Source organism: Musca autumnalis, unplaced genomic scaffold (assembly GCF_047663935.1).
Source record: "Musca autumnalis isolate F117 unplaced genomic scaffold, ASM4766393v1 scaffold_2, whole genome shotgun sequence".
Taxonomy (NCBI): domain Eukaryota; kingdom Metazoa; phylum Arthropoda; class Insecta; order Diptera; family Muscidae; genus Musca; species Musca autumnalis.
In genome coordinates this window covers 5358481-5384719 of record NW_027411755.1, presented here as the reverse complement: position 1 = coordinate 5384719, position 26239 = coordinate 5358481, and the positions used below count along the sequence as shown (strand labels likewise).

Genomic DNA, 26239 nt, shown 5'->3' with positions numbered 1-26239 from the left:
AGCAAACAGTCCCCAGAACATTATTGTATCAAATAAATTCGTAATACCCATTATGGCCTATCACTGCACAAATGTAATGCATTTCTCCTCTCAATTTTACATTTAATTTTTGAATTTCTTTAAAATTCCTGCATTAACTTTGTAACGGTTACACAAACAAGTAATCGTTACTTGCAAACAAACAAAAGCCCAATCTGGCATCACTGATAAAAAAAACGTGTCTTTTCTCTCTCGAGAACATCTGTTATTGTTTTGGTTCATTTAGGAAGAGTTGAATAAAAACTAAAATTAATTAAATAAAAATTATAAAAAATTACAGTAACTTTCATAAATTTCACTTAAAAATGCTAAAGAAAACTAAAAGCAAACAAAAATCTGTGGCAGAGAAAGTTGCTGAAATAATAGCCCATACCAATCAGAGTGATAGTGACTCGGAAAGTGAGGCATTGTCAAGAGTGCGTGTGGAAGAATTTGATGAAGATGAATATCAATTGCCCGAAGCTGGAACAACAGAATTTAGGAAACGTAATGTCAAACTACTTTCTGAGCAAAGTTCCAAATACAAAGGGAAAATAGCATCAAGGAGAGATTTTGAGAAAGAAGATGATGATGACGAGGAAGATGTCAGCTATGAAGAAAGTGATGATGATGAGGAAGCACTAAAGAAATTTGGTGATGCCCTGAAGAAGGGCCAAGTTGGGTATGATGATAGTGAAAATGAAGGAGAGGAAGATTCCGGAGAAGAGGAAGATTCCGGAGAAGAGGAAGATTCCGGAGAAGAAGAAAACGAGGAAGATTCCGCAGAAGATGACGACGACGAAGAAGATGATGAGGAAGATGAAGAAAATGAGGAAACCCAAGTCATCAGCAAAGTAAATCGTGATGCTGAAATACAAAAAGGCTTTTGTGTACAAAATCAACTGAAACTATGGGAACGTCTCTTGGAAATGCGTATCAACTTTCAAAAAATCCTCGCAAAAACCAATCAGTTGCCTTCACCAACAGAGCTAAAGGATCTGGAGTCAAAGAACGACCAAAACAAGTCCACAACACAAGAGGTCACCAGGCAGACACAAAATTTACTACAAAATTTGTTAACCCTGCAAGACACACTCTATGGACAATATTCTGAATTGAGTAAAACCATAAAACCCACTGCCACCAAAAGACCGTGGCCATTTAAGCAAAGCAATGCCAATGGAGAACCTCCCATTAAACAAATGAACAATTATCTGCAAGAACGTTTTGATAACTTTCAATCATATCGTAACAGTGTCCTGCTAAAATGGGATGATCGTACCAAGCTATTAACACCCGGTGCTGGGGCTAAGAAGAAATCACTGAACGAAGAATTCGATATTATCAAAAAGATCAACAATACCCTAATGAATAAATCACTGCTAATACAAAAATCCCAACAAATCAAAAACAATCAACAAAAACCAACCAATGTGGAGGATATTGAAAATCAAGATGCAGAATCGCGTAATGTAAATATTTACGATGACAGCGATTTCTATCATCAACAGTTACGTGAACTTATAGAATATAAGGCCAATACCACAAGTAATATGAGTGAAGTTACCAAACAATATTTGGAGCTGCAAAAGTTAAGGCAGAAAATGAAAAAGAAAGTCGATACCAGAGCAAGTAAGGGCAGGAAGCTAAGGTAAGTTGTAATGTTTAACAATTCTTTGGTAGATTATTGTGTGCTTAAAATTTGCTTTACAGATATGTGGTCCACAATAAACTTATTAATTTTATGGCGCCCCATGACAACAGCACCTGGAATGATGAATCCAAAGATGAATTGTGTAAATCATTATTTGTTTGAGGAGGGAAAATGGGTGAATACGTTTTTTTAAGTAAAGAAATGTTTACAAAGCAATAAAATACCTACAAAGTTGATACACTAAAAATGTATCGGAAGAACTGTTTAGAGAATAAATTAAAAGTGAGAGGAATTTTTTTATATTACAATTGTTTTACTTGCAATTTTAAGTCGGTATAGTAATTCACTTTTAGATTCAATTTGTGAAGAGTTGTGGTACCTTGTTCGCGAGATCTTCAACTAAGGTGAGATTACACTTGGGAAACCACATTACCGAATAAGATGATGTTATCAATGCACAAAACGGCTGACAGAAATGGGCAGATAGTGAAAATTTTAAACGGCAGCTTTGTGGTAGTTACCGCTCCAAACATGATCAGTTCTGAGCAAAAAAGAATACAAGCTATCGCTAAATAAAATTTACACCATAAAAAATCTGATACATAAACCCTGTCCAGTTCTACGACTCAGAACATGGGTACTTCTTACTCGATTAGACACAAAATTTCCATTAAAAATCGATGTCATAGGAAGCGTTAGCTATCGCCTAATTATAAATGCTCACTTGTGGGGGGGAGGGGGGAATTTCTCAATTTTTCGTCCTATTACGATTGAACAGGGAAAAACAAAATAAGAACAAAAACTTAAAATTTAAATAGTGACCGACCAACGGTTACCCACGAAACGGTATCCTACGAATTATAGATCCCCTAACGCGGGAATGTCAGTGGAACTAGTGCCTATCGGCCATCTCTACGCAGAACAGACTTCGTTGTCTTGTCCTTGTCATGGTACTAAATAGCTATTGTCATGGTGAACCTCCGACTATTCCCCTAGAACCTTTTACATGACTTGGAGAAGAACTACTCTAACATACGTAATTATGAATGTACCTCTCTGCTGATTCAACTCAAAGGAGGGTGTGAGAAAACTCACGGGGAGTTGATATTCATGATTGATATTCATGATTTTGATAATTTACCGTTATACTATGCATTTTCTTGTCAATTTGTTTACTCATCGTTTCTTATCTCATATATGTATTACTCCTACTCGAAGCCTTATCCCTTGTGTTAAATAACAACACCTCATTTTAATATTTAATAATAATTAGTTTTATTTTCATTCTTTTATTATTTAAATAATAATCAACTAATAAATAAGTTATATTCATTCACATGTTGCGTTCGTAATACGCCCAAAATGAATGAATAAAGTCGTTCCAATGTTCTGTTTTTACGCCATAATTTCTTGCATTTTTCCGTTTCCTTTTTATTTTCATAATTTTTGTTTGACAAATAAGAACGTTTTAACTTGTAAACTGGTTGCACAATTTATAAAAAGTATTTAAAAAAAGGAAATTTTAAAGGGGAATGGTTATTATTGCTTTCTTTTGAATTAAAAAAGAATTCAGGATGTTAAGTAGAAAAAAAGTAAAATGTTTAAGGTTTCTTTTCGGGATTATTTTAAACGGTTTCTCTTGGGTTTTGTGTTTGTTTGTCTGCTTGCTGGTTTTGCCTTTTGTTTCATTTAGGTATAAATAAAAACTTAACAGTTTTCTTTTTCATTTCGTTTAGGTTTACTACAAGTATAAATATTTTATGTAATTATAGGTTTTGTGGTTTTTTGTTGTGTTTTTTATTGTTGTTATTATTAGGGTTATAATAATATTGTAGTTGGGTTTAAGGTTCCTACATTATTTTTATATTTCTTGTTTTTTTTTCTTTCTTCTTCTTTTAAACAAACAGTTGATGATGACGGTTACATTTGTTTTTATTGAGTTGTTGTTTTATGGGTGTGTTGTTGATGTTGTTAATGTTGTGAGTATAAATGTGAGTTGCTTATTTGTTTTCTTGCGCCTTTGTGTTGTATGTTAATTATATAAATACCATTATTATTTTCTATTTAAATTAATATTACTTTTTTATTCGTCGTAATGTTCTCAATAATATTATTTAGTTTGTCTTCTTCTAAACGCCACCACCTGAGACACCAATTTTCATTTATGGTTGAATATTAGGGTGCCTAGGATTTACCTTTTTCGTTTACATTTGAGTGAAAAAAATATTAGGGTGTTTTTTCTTTGTCGTATAAATCACTTATTTAAATGAGTTTTAATGTTGAATGATTTTGAATTTTCCATGGTAGGTATGATGTTAGTGGGATTGATGACCATCAAACAAACACATGTTTCCATTTTTTTAGTTTGTTGCAGCAAAATGTTGAGTCTTATTAAATGCTAAATCAAATATAAATAATATCAATTTTGTTTAATTTTCCTTTTGCTTCTTCGTTTTCGTTAGTTTTGATTAGTATTTGCTAATTATTTATGCTATAATCGAGCAATTATCAATTTGTTTTACACAATACACAATAACGTATATATTTTTTGCATTTAAATATGAATTGTTTTAATAGTAAAAATAAAAACAACATAAAAAGTTTTATCGAAATATATAAAATAAATTAAGGCTTTTTTGTCGAGAGATTCGTTAAGCAAATAATTACAAATTGATTAAAAATAGGTGCTAAGAGACTGTTATAGAATCAAATGAATAAAATTGTTCACAATTTCCTTAGAAAGTTTATGAAATTTCCAATGGCTTTGGTTCTAAAACAGATCCCCTTGCATGTGATGACTTGTAGATTTGTTGTTTAAATACATTGATGAAAATAATGAGGCATATATAAATTAAAAAATAAAATTTCGAGTATATAGGCGAATACTTTTGGTACACAATACACAAATATTAAAAAATACATATTGCACAAAATACTAAATAAAAAATATTCGTTTTTTAATAAATACACTAAGAGACATAAAAAAGTATATATAATAGTCTAAACATCGTCCTTTTACAATGTTTAGAACATACAAATATATATATGTTTTTTCCTTTAATTTATATAAATAACTATAGCACAGAGATATATTCTAAGGAAAATGTGTGTTTGTCGTCTGAGAAACTGGGCAGCGGCAAAAATATCGAATTCACTGATTGCATGTAAAGACCTTTTTATCAAAGAAGATTTATCTCATTTTGTTAAACGCTATCCTATGTTTTTCTGGGTTTTGTTTTTAACTGTGTCCTAATTGTTAATGGAATTTTTTAATAGCAAAGGTAAACCGGTTTTGGTTTTCGATTTTGAAACCAATATTGTTGCAGTTTTACCCGTACCACCTGCACCACCAGCGGCACCACTGCCAGATACCACATATGTACCTGTATTACTGGCTAAATTAGGTTTTTGTTGTAAATCTTGCAAAAATTGAGTATGCTTGTCAAGAGCTTTTTGTAAATTGGAGGTTTTATCACTGGTTGCAGCACTGCCAGCAGCAACAGCGGCGCCGGATGTTGCAGGGTTTTGTGGACTTTGATAGATTTTCATGGGATCATGACACGTTTCGTATAATGATTGTAGTTGGGATTGTATGGATGTGATATTTGATAGTGTACTTTCTGAATCTGCCAACGCTAAACCAGATGTAGGCTTTAAATAATTACGTATAGATGCAGCATTTTCTTCAGAAATCTGAAAAAACAAGGTAAATTAATAAATAAATATTTGCTGGGAGTTAAAAAGAGGCATAAAAAAGGCTGAAGAGAACTTTCAACATTTGTTATCACACGAGAGCCAAACCAATGTGTGCACGTAGCGCATTTGCTGGCCAAAAATATAATGTTTTTTGGTGGACTTCCCCATAAGTAGCCGGTATAAGCTGAAGGACTGAATCACTCCAGAGAATTGCGTTGTTCTTTTCAGAAATTCAATAACTGGCCTTTTGTTTTCAAGGCCAGCTAGATACGCTGATCGTTGTACAACGATGGCGCCCTAAGAGGTACATAAATCGCAAATTTGTCCAATTTGTCCACGAAATATTTTATAACTACTGGTAATCAGCACATTGTTGCAGGTACTTCACAACATCCAAATATACATTCCACTTACCTTTTTGTAATAACTTGGGACTGATTCTGTATCTCAAGTACTTTTTGGAGGATGTATAACATTTTCCATATCTTTTTGCACGGCAAATAGTTCCGACAAGTGCTTAGCAAACAAAACATTCAGTTCACTCATTTTGGTCATCTGGAAAAATACAAACAAAACAAATCATTGTTTATATCATTTATATACAGAATGTAACCCCCCGTCTTACCGCTTGATCATTGCATTTCTCTCTTAAATTCATATTGGCTGTTTTAAGTTCCAATTCTTGATTCATAAGCTCATTTTGTAATGATTCATTGCGTGCTTTTAGAACGGCCAATTCACGTTTTAGCTCCTCAACCAATTCACTGCTTGCAGTTCCAGCCACAACCGAATTTGGTACTGGTGCACCGGAACGAATTAATTCAATTTCACGTTTTAAACGTATATTTTCTTCCTTATATGTATGTAACTGACGTTTCCATTCATCAACATTGGCAGTTGATTCCTAATCAAGAAACAGACAAACATGTGATCAAAAAACTTTTGAATTGCATCACACAGTTGTTACTAACCTGAAGGGCGCTGGTCAAACGTAGATTATTGTTTTTCAAAGTGGCCAATTCGATTTCCCATTTCTTGGCATTAGCACAACTAAAAAATATAAACAATAAATTAATAATCACTATTTTAAGTGAATTGTGGATTTTGATTACCTTTGAGCCAAAGCCATTTTCAAACGTTCGTTTTCGTATTTTAATTGCTGTTCACTCGTTGCTGCACCACCACCGGTATGCATGCCAACCACACTACCTCCACCGCCACCACCACCCGCACTAACATTTACCATAGGAGCAGGGGAGGGAGCTGATGTCACATGCTCTGGCTTTGAGTCTGCAGCAGTTGTTAATAATTTGTGTGATGGACTATCCGGATTTGCATTTTGAGTGTTGGTATTTGACATATTTGGTGGCTCGACCGAATGAGGATCAACCATGGCGGCATTGTCATTTTGTTGCATGGCTGCAGTGCGTGAACTAATGGGCGATGTATTTGCTGACGTTGTTGGAGTTACAGCTGTAGAACCTGTCGGGCGAAGTAATGATAACTTTAAATAAATTAATAGCCAAGAAAAAGTAAACTTACCATTGGCCGATTTTAAGGCATTCTTTGTGGCTTCCTTCACCTCTTGGAACTTCTCCACAAACTAAGGAAATTCAAGAAAATGTAAATTAAAATAAATGAATATGTACTTTCTTTCACATACTTTCACTTACCTTTGTCAGTTCCGCTTCTGAAGCGAATCCCAAACCATAAACCGTATTCGCTCGTACATCCGACCATTGGCCAAATTTCTGAGATGTTTGTGTAAATGTCATGTTGGGTGTAATGGTTGAGTTAATCACCGCCTTTGTACCCTCAACACTTATAATGCGATAGAGGTTACGTGAAGAATCATAGAAGAAGCTAACATTGACCGCCTTCATACTGGCTGTTATCCAGGTACGCTTGGTCTTCGGATCAATATGGAAGACATGCGCTTGACATGTAAATATCGGTTGTTCGCTGGAAATGAACAACAACAAGGGTACATAGGAAACTTAATTAAAAACATGGAAATTATTAATTATTAACAAAAGAAACATGAATCTTTCTTGAAACGCACACACATCATCACACACACACACTCCATTCTGCCAGCTAATGCAATCCAAGCAACTCATTAAAATTTGTAGTTGTTACATATTCCGAGGGGACACGTAAAAATCTTTGTCAACATGAATAGGCTTTCGGTGTGAAAAAATCTAATTAAAGCCTGAAACAACAACGACACCAACAAAAAAGAACAATGCCCTACACTCTAGAATTTTTGCACATTCCATTCCGTTCATAGTGTCTTTTAATTTGATGAACTGCTGTTGGCGTTGTTTCTCCCATTTTTTGTAATTTCTTTGACTTCAAACAACTCCCTTACCCCGTCATTTTTTCTTCTTTTCTTAAAGATTCTTATGTTTACACTTCTTGAGTTTTTGGATTAAAATCGCCCAAAATATCAATTGATCTCCATGTTCGACACTCTGGATAAACTTACCCCATTTTTTTAAAAATCAATTGTATAAATTTTATGCAATTTTTCTGTCTTAAAAAGTGGTTCTGAAGTTTTGCAAGAACAAAATTCTACCCAACCAATTCGATTTTTGCTGTCGACGAATCTATTCTGCCACTGCTCTGCTTGGTATTTGCTCTTCTTCTTCTTCTTAAAGTTGTCAATTCAAATATCAGGGTGGAAATTACACACTGAAATTGGTGTTGCCACACTTATGAAAAAATAGGGATCCACGATCCACATTTACAAGGTAGTTGCACAAGTGAATAGATTGGCATTTTTTAATTTGCTCTTACACGTATGAACATTAGGTCTGTTCGATAACCCAAAAGTTTGCACAAATTTGTACAAACTTTTACAAAATGCTGTTCGATATCAAACTTGTTGAGTGACAGAGAAATGAGAAATACTAGCAAGTACATAGTTGCAAGAACTTGCAAGTACTTTTACTATTTTAAATGCCAAAACTCTACAATAGAACCTATACATATATACCAATAACGCGCTAAAATAATTATTTTTCTCCACCTCATACATCATACACTATCAAATTAGCTTGTCCAGCCGATGAACTCCTTCTGGACGTGTGTGCCTTAAATCTGCAACCGAAATTTTCAATTTTTCCTCTAAAAATTAATGAACTTAGTGTATGGGCCGCTTAAAAGTGTCTTAAATGTAAAATACTAAAGGCCTGGGTACATAAGCTGCTTTGCTTGATTGCCTTGCTTTCCTGCTTCATTTTTGACATAATACAAATAAAAGAATAAAGGAGGCCGAGCAAATTTCGAACTGGGTTGCCCTTTTCTTTTTTATGCCATGTTCATACTAGTACTATAATTACGTTGTTCGTTCTCAAAATTATGTATACGAATTAATCCGTTCATACGACATGTTACATACTTCATACCAACATAGTTCATATTTTCATAAATTTTGTTTGCTGATTTTAAAGGAAGTTTCAACCAAAAGCCATGCAAAATTAGTTGATATGAACTGGAAAAATAATTGTCTTTCCTTCAAACATCTATTTTATTTTAAATTCTATTCTTTTCATTCATGTTTTCTATTTTTTCTTAAAATTGTGGTGTTTTCAATACATTTTTCAAATTTTCTATTTTCAAAATTAACGAGAGGGAGACCTGCCAAAATAACTTTTTGGTATACAGACTTTCAGGCAGGCATTTGATTTTAGTTTCTAGATTTGCACGCGAATTTGAAACAATCGGCAAGAAATGTAACTGCATTGAAAGAGAAGACAAAATTTACTATGCTTTATATGTATACTAATCGTTCCACCGTTTACATTTTATTCATGTTTTACAGTTTTTCTACAAATGTTCGTGTTTTTCATAAATTTTTATAATTTGAATTATGTCTGTCATAATTAATTTATTTTGATAAATACTCTCATTTGCTAGAGATGGGACATATTTTGTCGTCATTCGGAGAGTAATTTAAATTGAACAATGTACAAAAATAGTTCTTCGTTCTCAGAATTTTGTATGGAAAATGAAGTAATTAATACATTATTTGGCCTCGAACAACGAATAGAGAGCGAATTACCGTCAGTATGAACAAGGCATTAAAGGCCTGCGTACATAAGCTGCCTTGCCTGCTTACCTTGCTTACTTCTGATAAAAGAATAAAAAAGAAAAGGGCAACCCAGTTCGAAATTTTCTCGGCCTTCTTTATTCTTTTATTTTTATTATGTCAAAAATGAAGCAGGAAAGCAAGGCAATCAGGCAGAGCAGCTTATGTACGCAGGCCTTAAGGGGTGAGTACATAAGCTGCCTTGCCTGCTTACCTTGCTTGCTTCTGATAAAAGAATAAAAAAGAAAAGGGCAACCCAGTTCGAAATTTGCTCGGCCTTCTTTATTCTTTTATTTTTATTATGTCAGAAATGAAGCAGGAAAGCAAGGCAAGCAGGCAAGGCAGCTTATGTACGCAGGTCTTTATTCTTTTATCAGAAGCAAGCAAGGCAACCAGGCAAGGCAGCTTATGTACGTAGGCCTTAAAGCCCTGGGTACATAAGATTCCTCGCCTGATTGCCTAGCTTTCCTGTTTCATTTCTGACATAATAAAAATAAAAGGATAAAGAAGGCCGAGCAAAAAAAAAGAAAATATAAAGAAATAGTTGTTTACCCTGCGTTTACAAATGCCAGTATTGGCAAGACAATAGCAAAAATACAAACCTTTTTCACTAATACATTTATAAATTTTTAAATATGTATAGAGAAAAGTATGAATGTATTGGTGAAAATGGTTTGTAAGTTTGCTATTGTCTTGCCAATACTGTCTGTGTGTAAACCAGTGTTCGAAAATAAACACTATGATATCGTACCGTACCGTTCTGTACCGTACCAAGATGGATAGGTACACTACGATAGTTTACCGCTCCGGAACACAAACACTAAAAAATATTTTAGTGATACTGTACCGGAACACAACGATAATCGTAGTGTACCGCATGCCGGAGCACTAAAAATCGTAGTGCTCCGACTGCGGAGGACTAAAAATTTTAGTGCTCCGACTGCGGAGGACTAAAAATTTTAGTGTTCCGACTGCCGGATCACTAAAAATCATAGTGCACCACGTGTTGGAACACTAAAAAATAATAAAGGTATTATGTTTTCTTAGGAAAATTAAATATTTGGTTAAATTTGATCAAATAAAAATTAAGATAAATTGTTACATCCATGTATGATTAAATTAATTAAACACATTGCGAAATTTGGTCAAATTATGAAAAAACAATATTCAGTTTTTGTGGAATGAAGAACAAAGATCGTCGTGCCGGAGCACTAAAAATAGTTTTGTACCACGTTTTGAAACTATAAGGTAATGAACCATACATTAATTTATTATGATTTCTGAGGAAATTAAATATGTATATATTTTTTTAATAAATAAAAATTAAAAGAAAATGTGAAAAACATCTGATTTTTGGTTTGGACAATGGAGCACTAAATCGTAGTATTCGACTGTGGAGCACTAAAAATCGTAGTGTTCCGACTGCTGGATCACTAAAAATTGTAGTGTTCCGACTGCCGGATATCTAAAAACAATAAAAATCGTGGTGTTCGGTTGTGGAGCACTAAAAATCGGAGTGTTCCTACTGCGGGATCACTAAAAGTCGTAGTGTGCCGACTGCCGGATAACTAAAAATCGTAGTGTACCACGTGCAATACAATAAGGTAATAGCTTCGTTCCAGAACTAAAAAGTTTTTACACATTTAACACATTTTTCCCCAAAATGTGTTCCCGTACACCAAAAAAGTTGCAAAACGTTCACTTCTCTTTGAACAAATATGGCACTGAGTAGCTTTCTCTTTAGAAACTTTTTACACGACAAATTTGGGCGAGCAAAAATGTGCAACATGTTTGAAGGCTTCTGATTGGCTGACATGTCGACTTTGACATTTGTTCCAGATTTGTGACATTTCTGCCATTTTTCCGTTCCCGTACATTTTGGAAAAATGTTTATGTTGGGCTCATTTTCGACAGTTTGCTCTTTTGACACTTTTATTATTAAAAAAGTACTGGAACGAAGCTAATGTACCACACATGAGTTTATTATAATTCGTGAGGAAAATTTAATATTTTATGTTTTTTTAATAAATACAAATTAAGAAATAAAAATTAATAGGAAATGTGAAAAACACCTGACTGGTTTTTGGACAATGGAGCAGTAACAATTTTACTGTTCGACGTTTAGGTAATCATCTGTTTATTATGATTTATGAGGAAAATTAAATATTTGATGGCTTTTGGGTCAAGTAAAAATTAATAAATACAAATTAAGATGAGCATGTTATATCCATGTACTAAAAATTAGTTACAAAATTTGAGAACGTTAGTAGAAAATATAACAAGATGTATTCGGTACAAATTTTTATAAAATACTATTTATTACATTTTTTGTTACATATAATCTAAAATATTACACGTTACTGAATATTATATTATATATTACACGTAAGTATATACGTATCAGAATAACAATACTTAGTGTCATAAAGATGTACATATTCGTATAAAATTTGTCTTCTTGATCTTCATGAATTACTTAATTTTTTTAATGTGAACAAAAGAAATAAGGAACGGAAAATATTGATAACAACACAATGTTTGCGGAAATTGTACCTGTAACTTTTTGTATCAAAAACAAAATTCCTCAGTGAATGCAGTTGAAGAAAGTATGTGGCTTTTCCCAAGTAGACTTGTACGTTTGAAGACACTTATTATTTTGGGGAAATTGTACCTGTTGATATTTGTACAACAAACAATATCACTCAATGTGAATATGCTGATTTTCCTCAAGTAGGATTGTACATTTAAAGTAAAAATTATGATTTCGGGATAAATACAACCACACACTTATCATTTTGGGGAAATTGTACCTGTTGCCATTTGTACAAGAAACAATATTCATCAATTAATGATGATGATTTTTTTTCTAATTTTCTACTAAAGCTCTCAACGTTTGTAACTAATTCAAAACACGTACATTTTATTTATTATTTTTAATTTTTACTCGTCCCACAACCCATAAAATATTTAATTTTTATAATTAAGAGCGTTTCGATTTTTAGAGACCCGGCAGTCGGAACACTACGATTTTTAGTGATCCGGCAGTCGGAAGACTACGATTTTTAGTGCTCCGCAGGCGAACATTACGATTTTTATTGTTCCATTGTTTCGATTTTTAGAGATCCGGCAGTCGGAACACTACGATTTTTAGTGATCCGGCAGTCCGAACACTACGAGTTTTAGTGCTCCGCAGGCGAACACTACGATTTTTATTGTTCCATTGTTTCGATTTTTAGAGATCCGGCAGTCGGAACACTACGATTTTTAGTGATCCGGCAGTCGGAACACTACGATTTTTAGTACTCCGCAGCCGAACACTACGATTTTTATTGTTCCATTGTTTCGATTTTTAGAGATCCGGCAGTCGGAACACTACAATTTTTAGTGATCCGGCAGTCGGAACACTACGATTTTTAGTGATCCATTGTCCAAAAATCAAATCAGGCGTTTTTCACGTGTTTTATTAAAATTCATTTTTTTAATTTTTGTTTATTAAAAAAGTAAAAAATATTTAATTTTCGTCACAAATCATAATAAACTCATGTATCCACAGTCAGAACACTACAATTTGTAGTGCGCCATTGTACAACAACCGAATCAATGTTTTCCATATTTTCTACTTAAGTTCCCAACGTTATTCATTAATATGTATACACACATGGATCTAAGAAGTGTATCTGAGTTTTTATGTCCTAATGTGTGTGTGGTACATTATCATTACGTTATTTTTTAGTGTTCCGACATGTGGTACACAACGATTTTTTAGTGCTCCGACTGCGGAACACTACGATTTTTAGTGTTCCGACTGCGGAGCACTACGATTTTTAGTGTTCCGACTGCGGAGCACTACGATTTTTAGTGCTCCGACTGCGGAGCACTACGATTTTTAGTGTTCCGACTGCGGTACCCAACGTTTTTAGTGTACCAAAATGTGGTACACTACGTTTATCGTTGTGCTCCGGAACAGTATCACTAAAATATTTTTTAGTGTTTGTGTTCCGGAACACTAGCGCTAAAAATATTTTAGTGATACTGTTCTCGGAGCGGTACACTATGTTAGTGTACTGTTTATTTTCGAACTCTGGTGTAAACGCCTAGTTAATAAAACAGCCAAGCAATGTTAAAAATAAAGGCCTCGACACATAAAAAGTATGGCATTCTTGCTTAAGTCATATCTGATAAAAGACTAAAGACGAAGTTCGACCTAATTAAAAGATTTCAGAATCACATTTGAATTAAGTCGAACTTGGTCTTTAGTCATTTACCAGATATGACTTAAGCAAGAATGCACCGCTTCTTATGTGTCGATGCCTTTAAGAAACATTATTTTTTACGCTCAGTTTTATGTAAAAGATTAAGGGCCAAGTACTACCTAATTCAATGAATTAAGTAGTACTTGGCATAAAAATCCTTTATTTTTGTTTTATTCCACATTCATTTATTTTGCAATTATTTAGTTGACACAACAAAATCGTGTACTTATCCTTTTTGCCCTTTGTTATTGTTGTATCCGATCGATTTCTGCATTTATTGGCTTGACGTTGTTATTAACAGGTAAATCAACAGATATGGGAACTCCTTTACCGACCCAACGCAGAAAATTATGAAAAAATTACCACGGATAGTGCTTTTTACACCGAATCCAACGATGTATTGCTTTTGTTGCGGAAATGCATACTTCCCAAGATATGGGCCTTAAAAGATCCACAAAGGCCCTAACCTATTTTTCTCTAAATAGCCGGCCTTCGGCCGGGATTTAAGACTTTCTCTTATGGACAGGTGCAAACCTCGGGAATGGGAACAACATTTTTTTTAAATTAGATATTTTTTTCTAAATAGCCAGCCTTCGGCCGGGATTCACGACTTTCTCCTATGGACGTGTGCAAATCTCGGGAACGGGAACAAAATTTTCTTTTAAATTTAATATTTTTGAAGGCCTATATCTCGGGAAGTATACATACCCTTTAACAAAATAATACATCGTTATCAGTATAAGCATCACTATTTGTGGTAATTTTTTAATAATTTTCTGCGGTGGTTTGCCAAAATTTTAGACTAGGGCCTTTGTGGAACTTTGGAGGCCCATATCTTGGGAAGTATGCATTTCCGCAACAAAAGCAATACAACTTTGGATTCGGTGTAAAAAGTACTATCTGTGGTAATTTTTTAATAATTTTCTGCGGTGGTTTGCCAACATTTTAGACTAGGGCCGTTGTGGAACTTTGGAGGCCTATATCTCGGGAAGTATACATTTCCGCAACAAAAGCAATACATGGTTGGAAACGGGATAAAAAGCACTATCTGTGGTAACTTTTTCATTATTTTCCGAGGTGGGTCGGTAAATGAAAGATAAGCCAAAATCATCGTTTGCAATAATTTAGTTGACTAACTGTATGTATTTGGCCCTTACTAGTAATTCGCCGACGCAAGTACCACCTTGTAAATTTACCTTGGGCACGAAGATGGTGGCAAGACAGAATCAAGGACGAAAATTGCGAGAAAATAGAATCAAGAAGGATCCTTACACTTTTCGATCTATAGATCCCAGTCAACTTTCTAGTTTCGCTTTGAACCGTCATTCGCAGAGAATGACGTACAGAATAATAATCCACACAAAAAAAAAAGAGAGTTTTGATGAAATAACCAAAATATTCGTTTTTATAATGTTTCTTCAAATAAAATAATAAAATTTTTAAAATACTTTTGCAAACGCATCCTTCAATGTGAATGATTCGCCCGACAAAATACGTAAGTGTGCCAGAAATAAATTGATTGGATATGTGGATTTGGATGTAGTGTAGAGACTTTGGCTACGAAAAAACGAAGAAGAAGAAAGGTGCATATGTCAAAATTTGCGATAGACGATATGATATTTGGCGATTTGCTGAATGACTGAACTAGTATTGAGTAAATCTCAAAATACAAATAGAAATGATGTGATTAATGCAAATAAAAACAAAAAACTCAAATTCCATATGATGGAACTACAAAAAACGGATGTATGCTCCAATGAAATGTGTGGTTGCTAATAGTTTTTGTGAGTGTTGGAGAAGTTGGTGCTGTATGGGAAGTTTTGCCGTACAAAAAAGGTGGTGGTTCTCTTACCCGAAACATGTAAATGTAGGTTGCGTTGGCGTTAAGCAAAAAATTCCTTTCTATAACTACGCCCATGCTGTGTGTGAAATCCAAACTAACTTACAAATATGTTTTGTTTTGTTCTAAACGAAAAAAAAGAAATGTTGCAAGTGTATTCTAATGGTCGATATATGTTGATTGATTCTACTCCTGGTTAAAGTTTTCTATTTGAATGCGGTATACATAAAATGTGGAATATGATGTGCGACGTGATGCCAACTATATCGGAGGATAGCATCTCCCAGCGATCCTCACAGTTTAGCGGCGAAGATGCTAATTTTGAGCAGTTGATGGTGTCCATGCTGGATGAGAGGGACAAGTTGATGGACAGTCTAAGGGAGGCCCAAGAACGTTTAAGTGAAACTGAACAAAAATTGCATGACACCGAAAAGGAAAGGGACAGTTTACAACGCCAAATAAATGCAAATTTGCCACAGGTAATTTTGGACACTTGTCCGTCCTATATGATTTCTGCGATTCATATTCTCATTTGTTTTCTTATAGGAATTTGCAACACTGACCAAAGAGCTTACACAGGCCCGTGAAACTCTACTAGAACGTGATGAAGAAATTGGGGAACTTAAGGCCGAACGCAATAATACTAGGGTATTTATTAATCAATTAAAATTCCAATATGTTTATATGTTGTTTGCATATATCCTTTGTATATAGCTTTTGCTGGAACATTTAGAGTGTTTAGTTTCCCGGCATGAACGCTCATTGCGTATGACCGTTGTAAAACGTCAAGCAGCTGCTCAAAGTGGTGTCTCAAGTGAAGTGGAAGTTCTGAAAGCCCTTAAGAGTCTCTTCGAACATCATAAAGCTTTAGACGAGAAAGTTCGTGAACGGCTACGAGTTTCTTTGGAAAGAAATAATGCTTTGGAGGCTGAGCTTAATACTATCAAAGAAGAGGTAAACCATTTATTTGTTCATATTTCTTTTGTGATTAATACTACAATTTTTATTTTTTTTAGCTCCAACAGTATAAATCGGGGGCAATACAAGCCAATAACGAAAATGGTGTAAATGGAGAGAAGGTAAAAAATGTTGGGCGGTAGAGTTTAGATTTGGACTCCCGAATGCTACGATACATTTTCTTTTTAGTTGTGGGCTCTAACCCCCAGTTTTTGTAAAAACTTTTATTCTTCTCACACGAATTGTCAAATTTTGTAGATCGATTTACTCGCTTTAGCGCAAATGTAGAGCGCTGATTTTTAAATGAGGAATCCTTAACGATATATGGAACTGGTATACAAAAAATTAGATGTGTATGTCATCTGGGGGCTGAGCTAGGAATGCCTAAATTATTACGAATATAGACGAACGAACAAAAATAAGTTACAAAAACTGGGGGTTAGACTACCAAATGCTCTCTGTTGCCAAGGAATTCTCAATTTTTTTCAAAATAGATTTTAGTATAAAAGATCCATTCGCATAGTCACGAATGCTGTACAGCTACATCAAGGCACATTGAGTAAGGTAGCCTATTCACGCCAGCTGATTGAACATGAAATGTCAAAACAGTTGTTTTAAACTGAATTCTTCATTCCAAAACATAACTAAATTTGACTCTTAATGTGAACAACAAGAGATTTTTTGTTGTTGCCATTCGACGAAGGTTAACTGTTCAATCTACCTTTGTCTACATATTCACATAGAGTTGTTCTGAAAGTCACGCCTAAAAATTGTAAATAACGCCACTCTTTATAAATCTGAAAAGTCAGCATTAAACGATTATGATTCTAATAATGGCCTACGAATTTGAGTTTAAGTCAGATAAGATCTCTAAAGTTTTATTAACAATTTCTTTATGAATTCTACATTTTAATACCTGATAGGCATTTTTTCTACACAGATCCACTTTTAAAGATCACTTGATTCCTTGAAAATTGTCCTAAAACGCTTGATTCCTATTCCTCCAGAATAGATTTTGGGCGACACCTCAAAATTTTTATAAAAATAAGCCTAAAAAATAGCCTCTCAAAAGTTGTATTGAAAAACTTCACATTGGCATATCTGATTGTCTCTCATACGTTCTTATTAAAAATTCCTTATTTCAAGATCTGATAGACTCTTAAATAATTTTTTTCTTATTTTTCTGTATAGCTGTGATTATACCTCAAAATTTAGCAAAACCCACATAAATGGCTCAAAAGTTTTCTTAAAATATCAAAAGAAAAAACCTAGAACTATTTTTTACCCCTCTTTAAATCCTAGAAAATATTTTTCTAAACTTTTTTAAATCTTTAAAAAATATTGTTTCAGAATTCCACAACCGTCAACGGGGAAAGCAATGAATCTGCCATAGCTGCTGCTAATGAGTATGCCGCAAAAACACATGAATTACAACAAATCATTGAGAAACAGGTGAGTTTAAAAATCAATATCGCCTACCCCCCCTTTCATTCCTAAAAATAACTTTTTATTTGTTTTTGTTTGTTTCCTCAACGCTTCAGACTTCTGAATTATCTGAATGGCAGCGTCGTGTATCTGCTTTGAAGAATAAATGTGACGAACTTGACGATAGTCTGGCAAAGGTTCAAAAGGATTATATGAAATCGCAAGAACAATGCTCGAAATTGCAACGAGATTTAAGAGAAAATGTAGCACAAAAGGAAGATCAGGTATTTAATCAGGAAGTGTTGTATACAATATCTCACTTGTCACTTATACATTTGCTTATTCGTCCTCCTCCTTCTCCTCCCAAAAAACAAAAACCTAGGAGGAACGCATAGCTACCCTAGAAAAGAGGTACTTAAATGCACAGCGGGAATCAACATCATTGCATGATTTGAACGAAAAGTTGGAACAAGAATTGAGGCACAAAGAGGCCCAATTGAAGGTATTTATTCACAGCATTTACACCAGCAACAACAAATTCCTATTAATGTAAAATCCCTTCCCTCCAATCCCACTAAAAACCAACACAGTTACACGAGGAAAAAATTAGTGCCATCGAAGAGAAGTTGGAATTGGCTGAACAAAAATTGGCCCAACAGGCCAAATTACAGCCAGACATGGAGGAACAGCTTAAAGCACGTATGGAAGCTTTAACAAAGGTAGGAAATAAGGTATGAATACGATCTCACATGCGTCAAAGAGGAATTAAAAAATGAGTAATTTTCTTAACAATTTCTTAATTGTCTTAATTTCCTTTACAAAATAGAACTTAAGCAAAAAACAAACCAAAAACAATTCAAACCCGAATACTTGGTTGCGATATATATAAATTCAGTCCTCTGTATACAACATAGTTTGTTTTCCAATTAAATTTATTTCTTCCTCTGAACGCACAAAACCCTCAGTAATACTCTCAACTCAACAATTAAAAAAACAACAACAAGTAAAAACATAATTGCACCAACAAAACAATCGACCACCAATGCACAACCATCAAAAATTCATTTCGCTAACATTTTTCATTTATTGCCTATATTTTTTAATCGAAACTCTCTAAACACTGTTTTAATGTTGATTTATTTTTGTCCCCCTTTCTATTGTTTTTCTTATGTTAACCTTAGGCCCAAGAGCGCCACGGTTCAGCCGAAGATCGCATACAACGTTTGGAGGCTAATTTAGATGAGAAAAATGCCGAAGTTGTGAGATTAAACCAAAGACTTAAAATGAACGAAGAACATAATCTACGTTTATCCTCAACTGTGGACAAGCTGTTGTCAGAGTCGAATGAGAGACTGCAGGTTCATCTTAAGGAACGTATGCATTCGCTTGATGAGAAGAATGCCTTGACTCAAGAACTTGAAAAAGCAAGAAAGGTAGCCGAGGAATTGCATCATGAGAAGAGCGATATAATGAAGGAATTATCAAAGACACGTTTGGAAATTGAAAACTTCAAACGTCAATTGTTGCAGCAAGAGATTGCCTACAATATTCAGCAAACAGAGGCATTAACACGTAGTCTTTCTCCCAGTAGTGTAGTGGATGGAGGACAAGCATTTTCTCGTAGTGCTTCCCATGCCAGTTTTGATACACATTCACTGAGGCGTAATAAATCAAGACTTCAAGAGGAGAGTGAAAACTTTGCCCGTTCCATGGCCGAACAGGAATGGGAGAGTATACAACAGGCACATGCTCAGCAGGCGGCCTATGAAATATCAGCTGCCGTGGCAGCAGCAGAATGTGAAGAGGCTCAGGTTTTGTTTGGTGATGCGGATATAATGTCGCCCACGGGACATACGGATGCTCAGACATTGGCCATGATGTTGCAAGAGCAACTAGATGCCATAAATAATGAAATAAGGTAGAAGTTAAGGACTTTCTTTGTTATTTTCATCTGTTGACATTTTTTTTTTGTGTTGCAGATTGATACAAGAAGAAAAACAATCAACTGAGGCCCGTGCTGAGGAACTGGAGTCACGTGTAGGCAGTTTAGAGCATGTAAATTTATTGGCCCGCGGTCGTTCCATGGATCGAAGTCCACCAATGAGTGGTCGCAGTACACCTAATAGTCCCAATCGAGATTTCATGCAGAAATATCACACCGTAAGCGAACATACTATTTACCCAGGATGAGCTTTTGGTAACACCGTTAACTCTTTTTCAGCTCAATCTACCCGTTTTATCCAGTGATGTATCACGAGATGATATCCACGGCATGACAACCACCACAGGTGATTCTAGTTCTGGCGGTGCCGCTTCACCACTAACGGCCCGTTCAATGCGTTTGGAACGTGTTGCTCAAGCATTGGCTCACAGTCAAGAGGAGCTGAGAAGACGCTCTATGGGTTTGTCACCCAATCAACAAATGGCTAATAACTCAGGTCACATGACTATACCTCATTCAGGTTATGGTCTATCGCCGTTAAGTTCACGTTACGGCAGTCAAGAATCATTGAGCCGACACTTTAATACTATGGGTTCAATGTCTATGCTTCCACCTGCAGCATCGGGAGTTCATCGTGTCGATGGTTCATCGTCGGTGCAAAAGAAAAAGGGTATTAAATCTAGTTTGGGTCGATTCTTTAGTAAAAAGGAGAAAGTTAAGGGTGGCAAAGATACACTACCGGATGGTTCCCCCAGTATGATGTCCATTGGTAATTTATCAATGGGTCTAAGTGAAACGGAATCCAATTATGATGCAATGAGCATGACAGGTGGTATGATGCCTCGCATAGCCAGTGTACCGGGTTCAAAAATATCTTCCGTAGATTATGGCAGACAGAAGAAGTGAGTAATTTTCAATGTATAAAATGTGTCGCCTTTGTTATAAATTCTCTTCCGAATTGCAGGGAACATGATTATCGTAACGATTTATTGGGCGAGGCCATGAAGGCCGGTACACCATTTGCTTTGTGGAATGGACCCACTATTGTTGCCTGGCTAGAATTGTGGGTGGGTATGCCCGCCTGGTATGTAGCAGCATGTAGAGCTAATGTCAAAAGTGGAGCCATTATGAGTGCTCTTAGTGACACCGAAATCCAAAGGGAAATTGGTATGTAGCCCAGTTTCGGGAAATGCTTTACGTTCTTTAAAATGAATATTTCTTTTATTATTCTGTAGGTATCAGCAATCCTTTACATAGGCTTAAATTACGTCTTGCAATACAAGAAATGGTTTCATTAACTTCACCCTCTGCGCCACAAACATCACGAACAACCTTGGCATTTGGTATGACCGTCTTGTAATGTTTTACTTTTATTTGAAAGTGTTAATTTGTTGTATTATCTTCCGTAGGAGATATGAATCATGAATGGATTGGTAATTATTGGCTACCCGGCCTTGGTTTGCCACAATATCGCACAACATTTATGGAATGTCTGGTAGATGCTCGCATGCTAGACCATTTAACAAAAAAAGATTTACGAGGACAATTAAAAATGGTTGATAGCTTTCATCGTACAAGTCTGCAATATGGTATTTCCTGTCTAAAACGTCTAAATTACGATCGAAATGAATTGGAACATCGGAGGAAAATGTGTGAAAATGGTCTATGCGATGTTATAGTGTGGAGTAATGAACGTGTAATACGTTGGGTCTCCAGTATTGGTTTAAAGGTAGTTTGAATTTAAATAATCTTCTCTCATTTTAATACTGATATCTTATCACATATTAATTGTATTTCTGTTTATATTTTAGGAATATGCCAATAATTTATTGGAATCCGGAGTTCATGGAGCTTTAATAGCGCTGGATGAAAGCTTTGATGCAAATGCAATGGCTTTGGCCTTACAAATACCTACACAAAATGCTCAGGTAAGAAATAAATAAGCAGAATAATTCTATGAAGTAGATTGTACAACAATATTGTGAAGGTTGCCATTTTATATTTCGGATCAGCGTAATTCTAGATGTCAGATGGTCACAGTGGAATTCATAGATAAGAATTTTTGACATTTGTGAGGACAAGAATTTTTAAATATATTTTGATGTTTTATTGAAAACACCGAAAAGAAGTAAAGCGTGATTAAACTACCGGTAATTGTTCCAAAAAAGAACACCTTTAAATTGGAAATTCCTGGTGTCAGAATATTTGGTGAACCGTCCAAGGACCGACCATCAACCGTCAATTATGTTAAGCTAAGCTGATTTAAAAAAAAAAAAAAAAAAAAAGAAAATACGGTCATAGAGTCAACGGTGACGGGTTCTACGACACCAGCTTGCCCACACTTCTGTTGCGACCAGCGGCATAATGCATTGGGGACGACATTTTCTCCAGTTTTATTTGCATTGAAGAAAACCTCTATGGATAAAATCAATTTGGTGAGGTAGTTTAGTTGATTGGATTTTTTTTTTTTGATTGTTCGTCTACCTGTATCGAAGTATTTCCCGGTAAGATTTGATGCATGGGAAGAACAAGTTAATAGTGCCTGCTCTAGAAACCAACATGACCAACAATTAATGCTGTCTACATCGTAGTGTTGGTTACAACGAACTGAAGTGAAGGATTAGTTTTCTTATTGCAGCCATCTCCTTGATACAGTCCTATCTCGCTTGAACAAGACTAAGAATTTATTGACAGGTTCACGTTATGCACGATGAATGGTCCTACCAGGATAAGTGAAGAGTAACACAGCTCATCAAACTAACCTATCGTGCCTGGCTAATGTCGTTAATTGACATCTCCCTACCATCATTTCAGACGTTTTCAAATACCCTACATGGAGTAAAATTTCCATGAAAATTGCGGGGGACTAGATATATAGCGTGATGAGCGTTGCTAGTCCAAACCCAATGACCTGATCAGATTCAGCAACACCTACGAAATTTTAAGTGTTGCAACATTGGTGTTGGGATATGAAAATTGTGACATGAATCCAGTGAAAAATTCTAGATAAATATAGTACGGCCTAAAAAGGACAACATACGGGTGCCAACAACGAAAACTTCGTGTAGGCACTCTTCGGCCGATTTTTGTTTTTTTTTTTTTTGTTAAAGTAAGAAAACTGTTTTTAACGCAGAATACGAAGTTTTTAAAAATCTTATTCGAATTGGTAAAAGTTACTCGAAAAATTATTTGAGAATCGAGACGATATATAACTGGCAATCCTCGTATTATTCGAACTCCTTCACCTAGCACACTTTACTAATATTTTTCTCCTTTTTTTTCTATTTTTTATAGGCTCGCCAAATTTTAGATACAGAATTTAATAATCTATTGCAAATTGCTACTGATCGCCGACCCGAAAATGAACATCTTAACAAGTCCTGATCTTGCTCTCCTACGAATAATAGTAATAACACAGCAACACATGTGCAGCTATTTAATACTAGCGAGTCTTAGGTTTTTTTACGGCAATATCATTATTATCATCAGCATTCACAACAACATCATTAAGAAGTTACTGCGCGGGACCACAACAGTAGAGGATACTGTGGCCGCAGGTGATAGAACAAAGAGTGGTTGTATAGTTGAGATGAGAAGCACTTTTTGCACAGTGTAATATAGCCTGTGATCAAACCTTAAGGCCTTGAAGCAATGAAAAAGCAAACACAAAAAGGAAACAAACGAGCAACAGTTAAGGAAGTGTGGTCATTGTCAACGTGTTCATGTTTAAACCAAATTTATAATAGAAAAAAAAAAACAAGCAAAACAAAAGTAAACAAATCGTGAAAATTATTATGATACTACTACGGTTACAAACAAACAAAAAACAAGTTGTTATACAAGCAAAAAGATAATACAAACATACTTAATTATTTTAAGTATGGCGTTAAGTGGATAAATAACCCAATAACAATTTATACAATATACCTAAGAAGACATAAAATCAATAACAAATAAGAAACATGAAAGTCATACTCGAAATGCTACACTACACTACCCGCCCTTTACCTTTACACCCCCATATCCACAAAAACAACTACAATGCAGATTTATTAACAAAGACAGTATTTTTTCCTAAGCCTCCTTAAAATATTTTTCAGTTTTTAGTTTAAACACAAACGTATAAAAGCTTTTGAATATTATAATACACAAACATAAGCCCAATGAACTTTCCTATATCTGCTGCCAAGCTTTAGCCCCTTTCCTCCCCTTTCCAACTATATATTACATATATTACGAAAATTTTCTGGTAAGATTTTTTCAAAATTCTAATCTAAAATGTTACATATTTATTATTTTGTTTTTGATGAGTACATATAAACATACATACATATATAGGCAAATGAAACCAATGCAAAACCAATAACATTTATACATACACACATACAATTAAATAGCTAAAATCTAAAATTGTCCCCCTTACATCTCTCCATTAGAATAATAACAATAACAACAAGGAGAATTAATTGATGTTAAAGAACAAGAAACAACAAGTATTAATCACAACTCTTAACTAATTAACAGCTTTAGGGCCAACATCTTTCACTACAAAAACAAAAAGAAACAAGCAAACAAACAATAATTACGAAAAAAACTACCTTGAATTTATAAAGAACAAAACAACAACAAACCGGAATTCGTAAACCAAATAAGAAAAAAATTTAAAAAAAATACCTAACCTAACATATAATACTTGTAGTTTCGTATATAACTATTATATATACGCCCATATTAAACTAACAAAATTCATTAAGCTTAAGTTAAATTATACATATTAAGCTAAAAAACATTTTTGGACAAATCTAATCATATTTGCATGACTACTACTTCATTCTCTCTCTATCACTCCTTTTGGATTTTGTGTTAAATGAAATCGCCGATTTTTAATTTTTTGTTAAAATAGTTTAATCAAGTTATTCAAAATTGTCATTATTTTGAATTATACATAATTAAGGACTAGCAAAAATGTACGAAGAACAAACAAACAACCCAACAAACCAATTTATACAAAGCGAAGACAAGTTTGTAATTGTGAAAAGAAGAAAAGTGAAACAGAAGTGTATTCATGTAACCACCACCTTTCCACATATTATTTTTATTGTTTTGTTATAATTTTTTATATACTATTAAACAATATTTACAAAAAAAATACAACAAATCTAATTTATTTGTTTTAAACAATTCATTGAACCCCCCCCTCTCCTGACTGGCGCTTTCCAGTTCATTGATTACTGTTTTGTAATATATTTTCTTCTAACTTAGCTCCCTCCTCCCTCTCTTCATTGCTATTGATTTCTGTCATTGTTATGGTAAGCATAATTTTGTTAATAGTTTTCTTTTTTGTTGAAGATTTTTAAGTAATACCAAGCTAATCCTTTAATAAGTAGTTATACATACTCCTCCTACAACACCACCCCACCCCTATCCCCCTTAGACCTAAATATTTACTATAAATGCTAAACTAATACTAAAAATTACGTCAACAACAAAAAACAATGCACTCCCAGATTAGCCTTTAAATTCTTCATAACCAAATTAAAACAAAAACAAACAAAAAATAGCATTAACTTACTAAAAACCAACAACAAATTAACTCATATATTATTATAAACTATTATGATTATTACATGCATACTTATATATACATAAAACAAGAAGCAAAACAAACAAAACATATATAGTGAAGAAGACATTTGTATGTACATACATTATAAACTACTTATAGTGTGAATTAAAAAAAAAAAAACAAACCTTTTTAGGTTTATTTATGTAAAAACAACAAAAAAAAGCAAAAACATATACATATAATAAAAAAATAATAATTAAAAAAATCGGTTAAAACTGAATAAAAAAAGTAAATAACACAAACAATCCCGGTGTACTTAAGAAATGTTTGGATTTTTTCTTAAGTTGGAAATAGCCGCTCTAAAAAAATATTTAATACAATAACAACAACAAAAATGAACAAATATATGAATATTAATACAAAAGAAAGAATATTATTTATCAGTTTGATTTGCAAGCCAAAGAAAGGTAAAGTTTAAGAAATAGAAAAAAAGAAATCAGAAATCTATCAACCATGATGATGCAATATGTATATTTACAAAATTGGGAATCTGAAACGTGTACACACCAGGTAAGTTCATCAATATCAGTATATAGTGTATTTTCTTATTCGAGAGATGTCTTCCATATTATTTTAATAGTTTTCTTATAGTAACGTTTTTTGGAACAAACCTAAACGATTATAATTTCACTTTGGATATATTATTATATTTATACATACATAAAGGACAACAAGAGACTTCTCTTATATCAATGAGTGCAGATGGATTCTGTATTTTGCTCAATGTTAAAAAAT

The 26239-nt window shown here is 34.2% G+C and overlaps 3 protein-coding genes across 9 annotated transcripts; 2 read left to right on the top strand and 1 right to left on the bottom strand.

Moving 5' to 3' along the window:
- The first annotated feature begins 217 nt into the window (after nt 1-217).
- Aatf (Apoptosis antagonizing transcription factor) lies at nt 218-1972 on the top strand. The gene is made up of 2 exons (XM_073965070.1): nt 218-1669; nt 1732-1972. Exons 1-2 carry the CDS (start codon nt 345-347, stop codon nt 1832-1834), a joined length of 1428 nt encoding a protein of 475 aa, XP_073821171.1. The 5' UTR covers nt 218-344; the 3' UTR covers nt 1835-1972.
- Nucleotides 1973-4124: 2152 nt separating this feature from the next.
- Nucleotides 4125-8033, bottom strand: homer (protein). The gene is made up of 8 exons (XM_073966703.1): nt 7857-8033; nt 7042-7330; nt 6911-6971; nt 6481-6850; nt 6340-6418; nt 5994-6272; nt 5783-5923; nt 4125-5365 (listed from the first exon to the last, which is right to left on the bottom strand). Exons 1-7 carry the CDS (start codon nt 7859-7861, stop codon nt 5816-5818), a joined length of 1191 nt encoding a protein of 396 aa, XP_073822804.1. The 5' UTR covers nt 7862-8033; the 3' UTR covers nt 4125-5365; nt 5783-5815.
- A 6974-nt stretch (nt 8034-15007) lies between these two features.
- On the top strand, nt 15008-24442 carry Liprin-alpha (PTPRF interacting protein alpha). Of its 7 annotated transcripts, none has more exons than XM_073966697.1 (17): nt 15008-15209; nt 15757-16033; nt 16101-16202; nt 16269-16508; nt 16571-16633; nt 17862-17963; nt 18053-18220; nt 18319-18438; nt 18527-18655; nt 19118-19854; nt 19916-20096; nt 20158-20780; nt 20843-21045; nt 21114-21221; nt 21288-21607; nt 21690-21806; nt 23173-24442. In XM_073966697.1, exons 2-17 carry the CDS (start codon nt 15785-15787, stop codon nt 23260-23262), a joined length of 3552 nt encoding a protein of 1183 aa, XP_073822798.1. In that variant the 5' UTR covers nt 15008-15209; nt 15757-15784; the 3' UTR covers nt 23263-24442. The 7 variants fall into 7 exon arrangements, with proteins under 7 accessions (XP_073822798.1, XP_073822801.1, XP_073822796.1 ...); XM_073966695.1 differs by having other exon boundaries at nt 15020-15209; nt 18527-18667; XM_073966699.1 differs by having other exon boundaries at nt 15026-15581; nt 15696-16033.
- The last annotated feature ends 1797 nt before the right edge of the window (nt 24443-26239 follow it).

Excerpts from the sequence above, each read along its gene's own strand:
- Liprin-alpha (XM_073966695.1), top strand. The coding sequence starts at position 15,785 with ATGTGGAATATGATGTGCGACGTGATGCCAACTATATCGGAGGATAGC. Across the intron at positions 19,855-19,915 it reads GCCATAAATAATGAAATAAG|ATTGATACAAGAAGAAAAAC; the intron begins GTAGAAGTTAAG and ends TTTGTGTTGCAG. Across the intron at positions 21,046-21,113 it reads CGAAATCCAAAGGGAAATTG|GTATCAGCAATCCTTTACAT; the intron begins GTATGTAGCCCA and ends ATTATTCTGTAG.
- Aatf (XM_073965070.1), top strand. The coding sequence starts at position 345 with ATGCTAAAGAAAACTAAAAGCAAACAAAAATCTGTGGCAGAGAAAGTT. Across the intron at positions 1,670-1,731 it reads AGTAAGGGCAGGAAGCTAAG|ATATGTGGTCCACAATAAAC; the intron begins GTAAGTTGTAAT and ends TTTGCTTTACAG.
- homer (XM_073966703.1), bottom strand. Across the intron at positions 6,851-6,910 it reads TGCCTTAAAATCGGCCAATG|GTTCTACAGCTGTAACTCCA; the intron begins GTAAGTTTACTT and ends TTCGCCCGACAG. Across the intron at positions 5,924-5,993 it reads AGAAATGCAATGATCAAGCG|ATGACCAAAATGAGTGAACT; the intron begins GTAAGACGGGGG and ends GTATTTTTCCAG.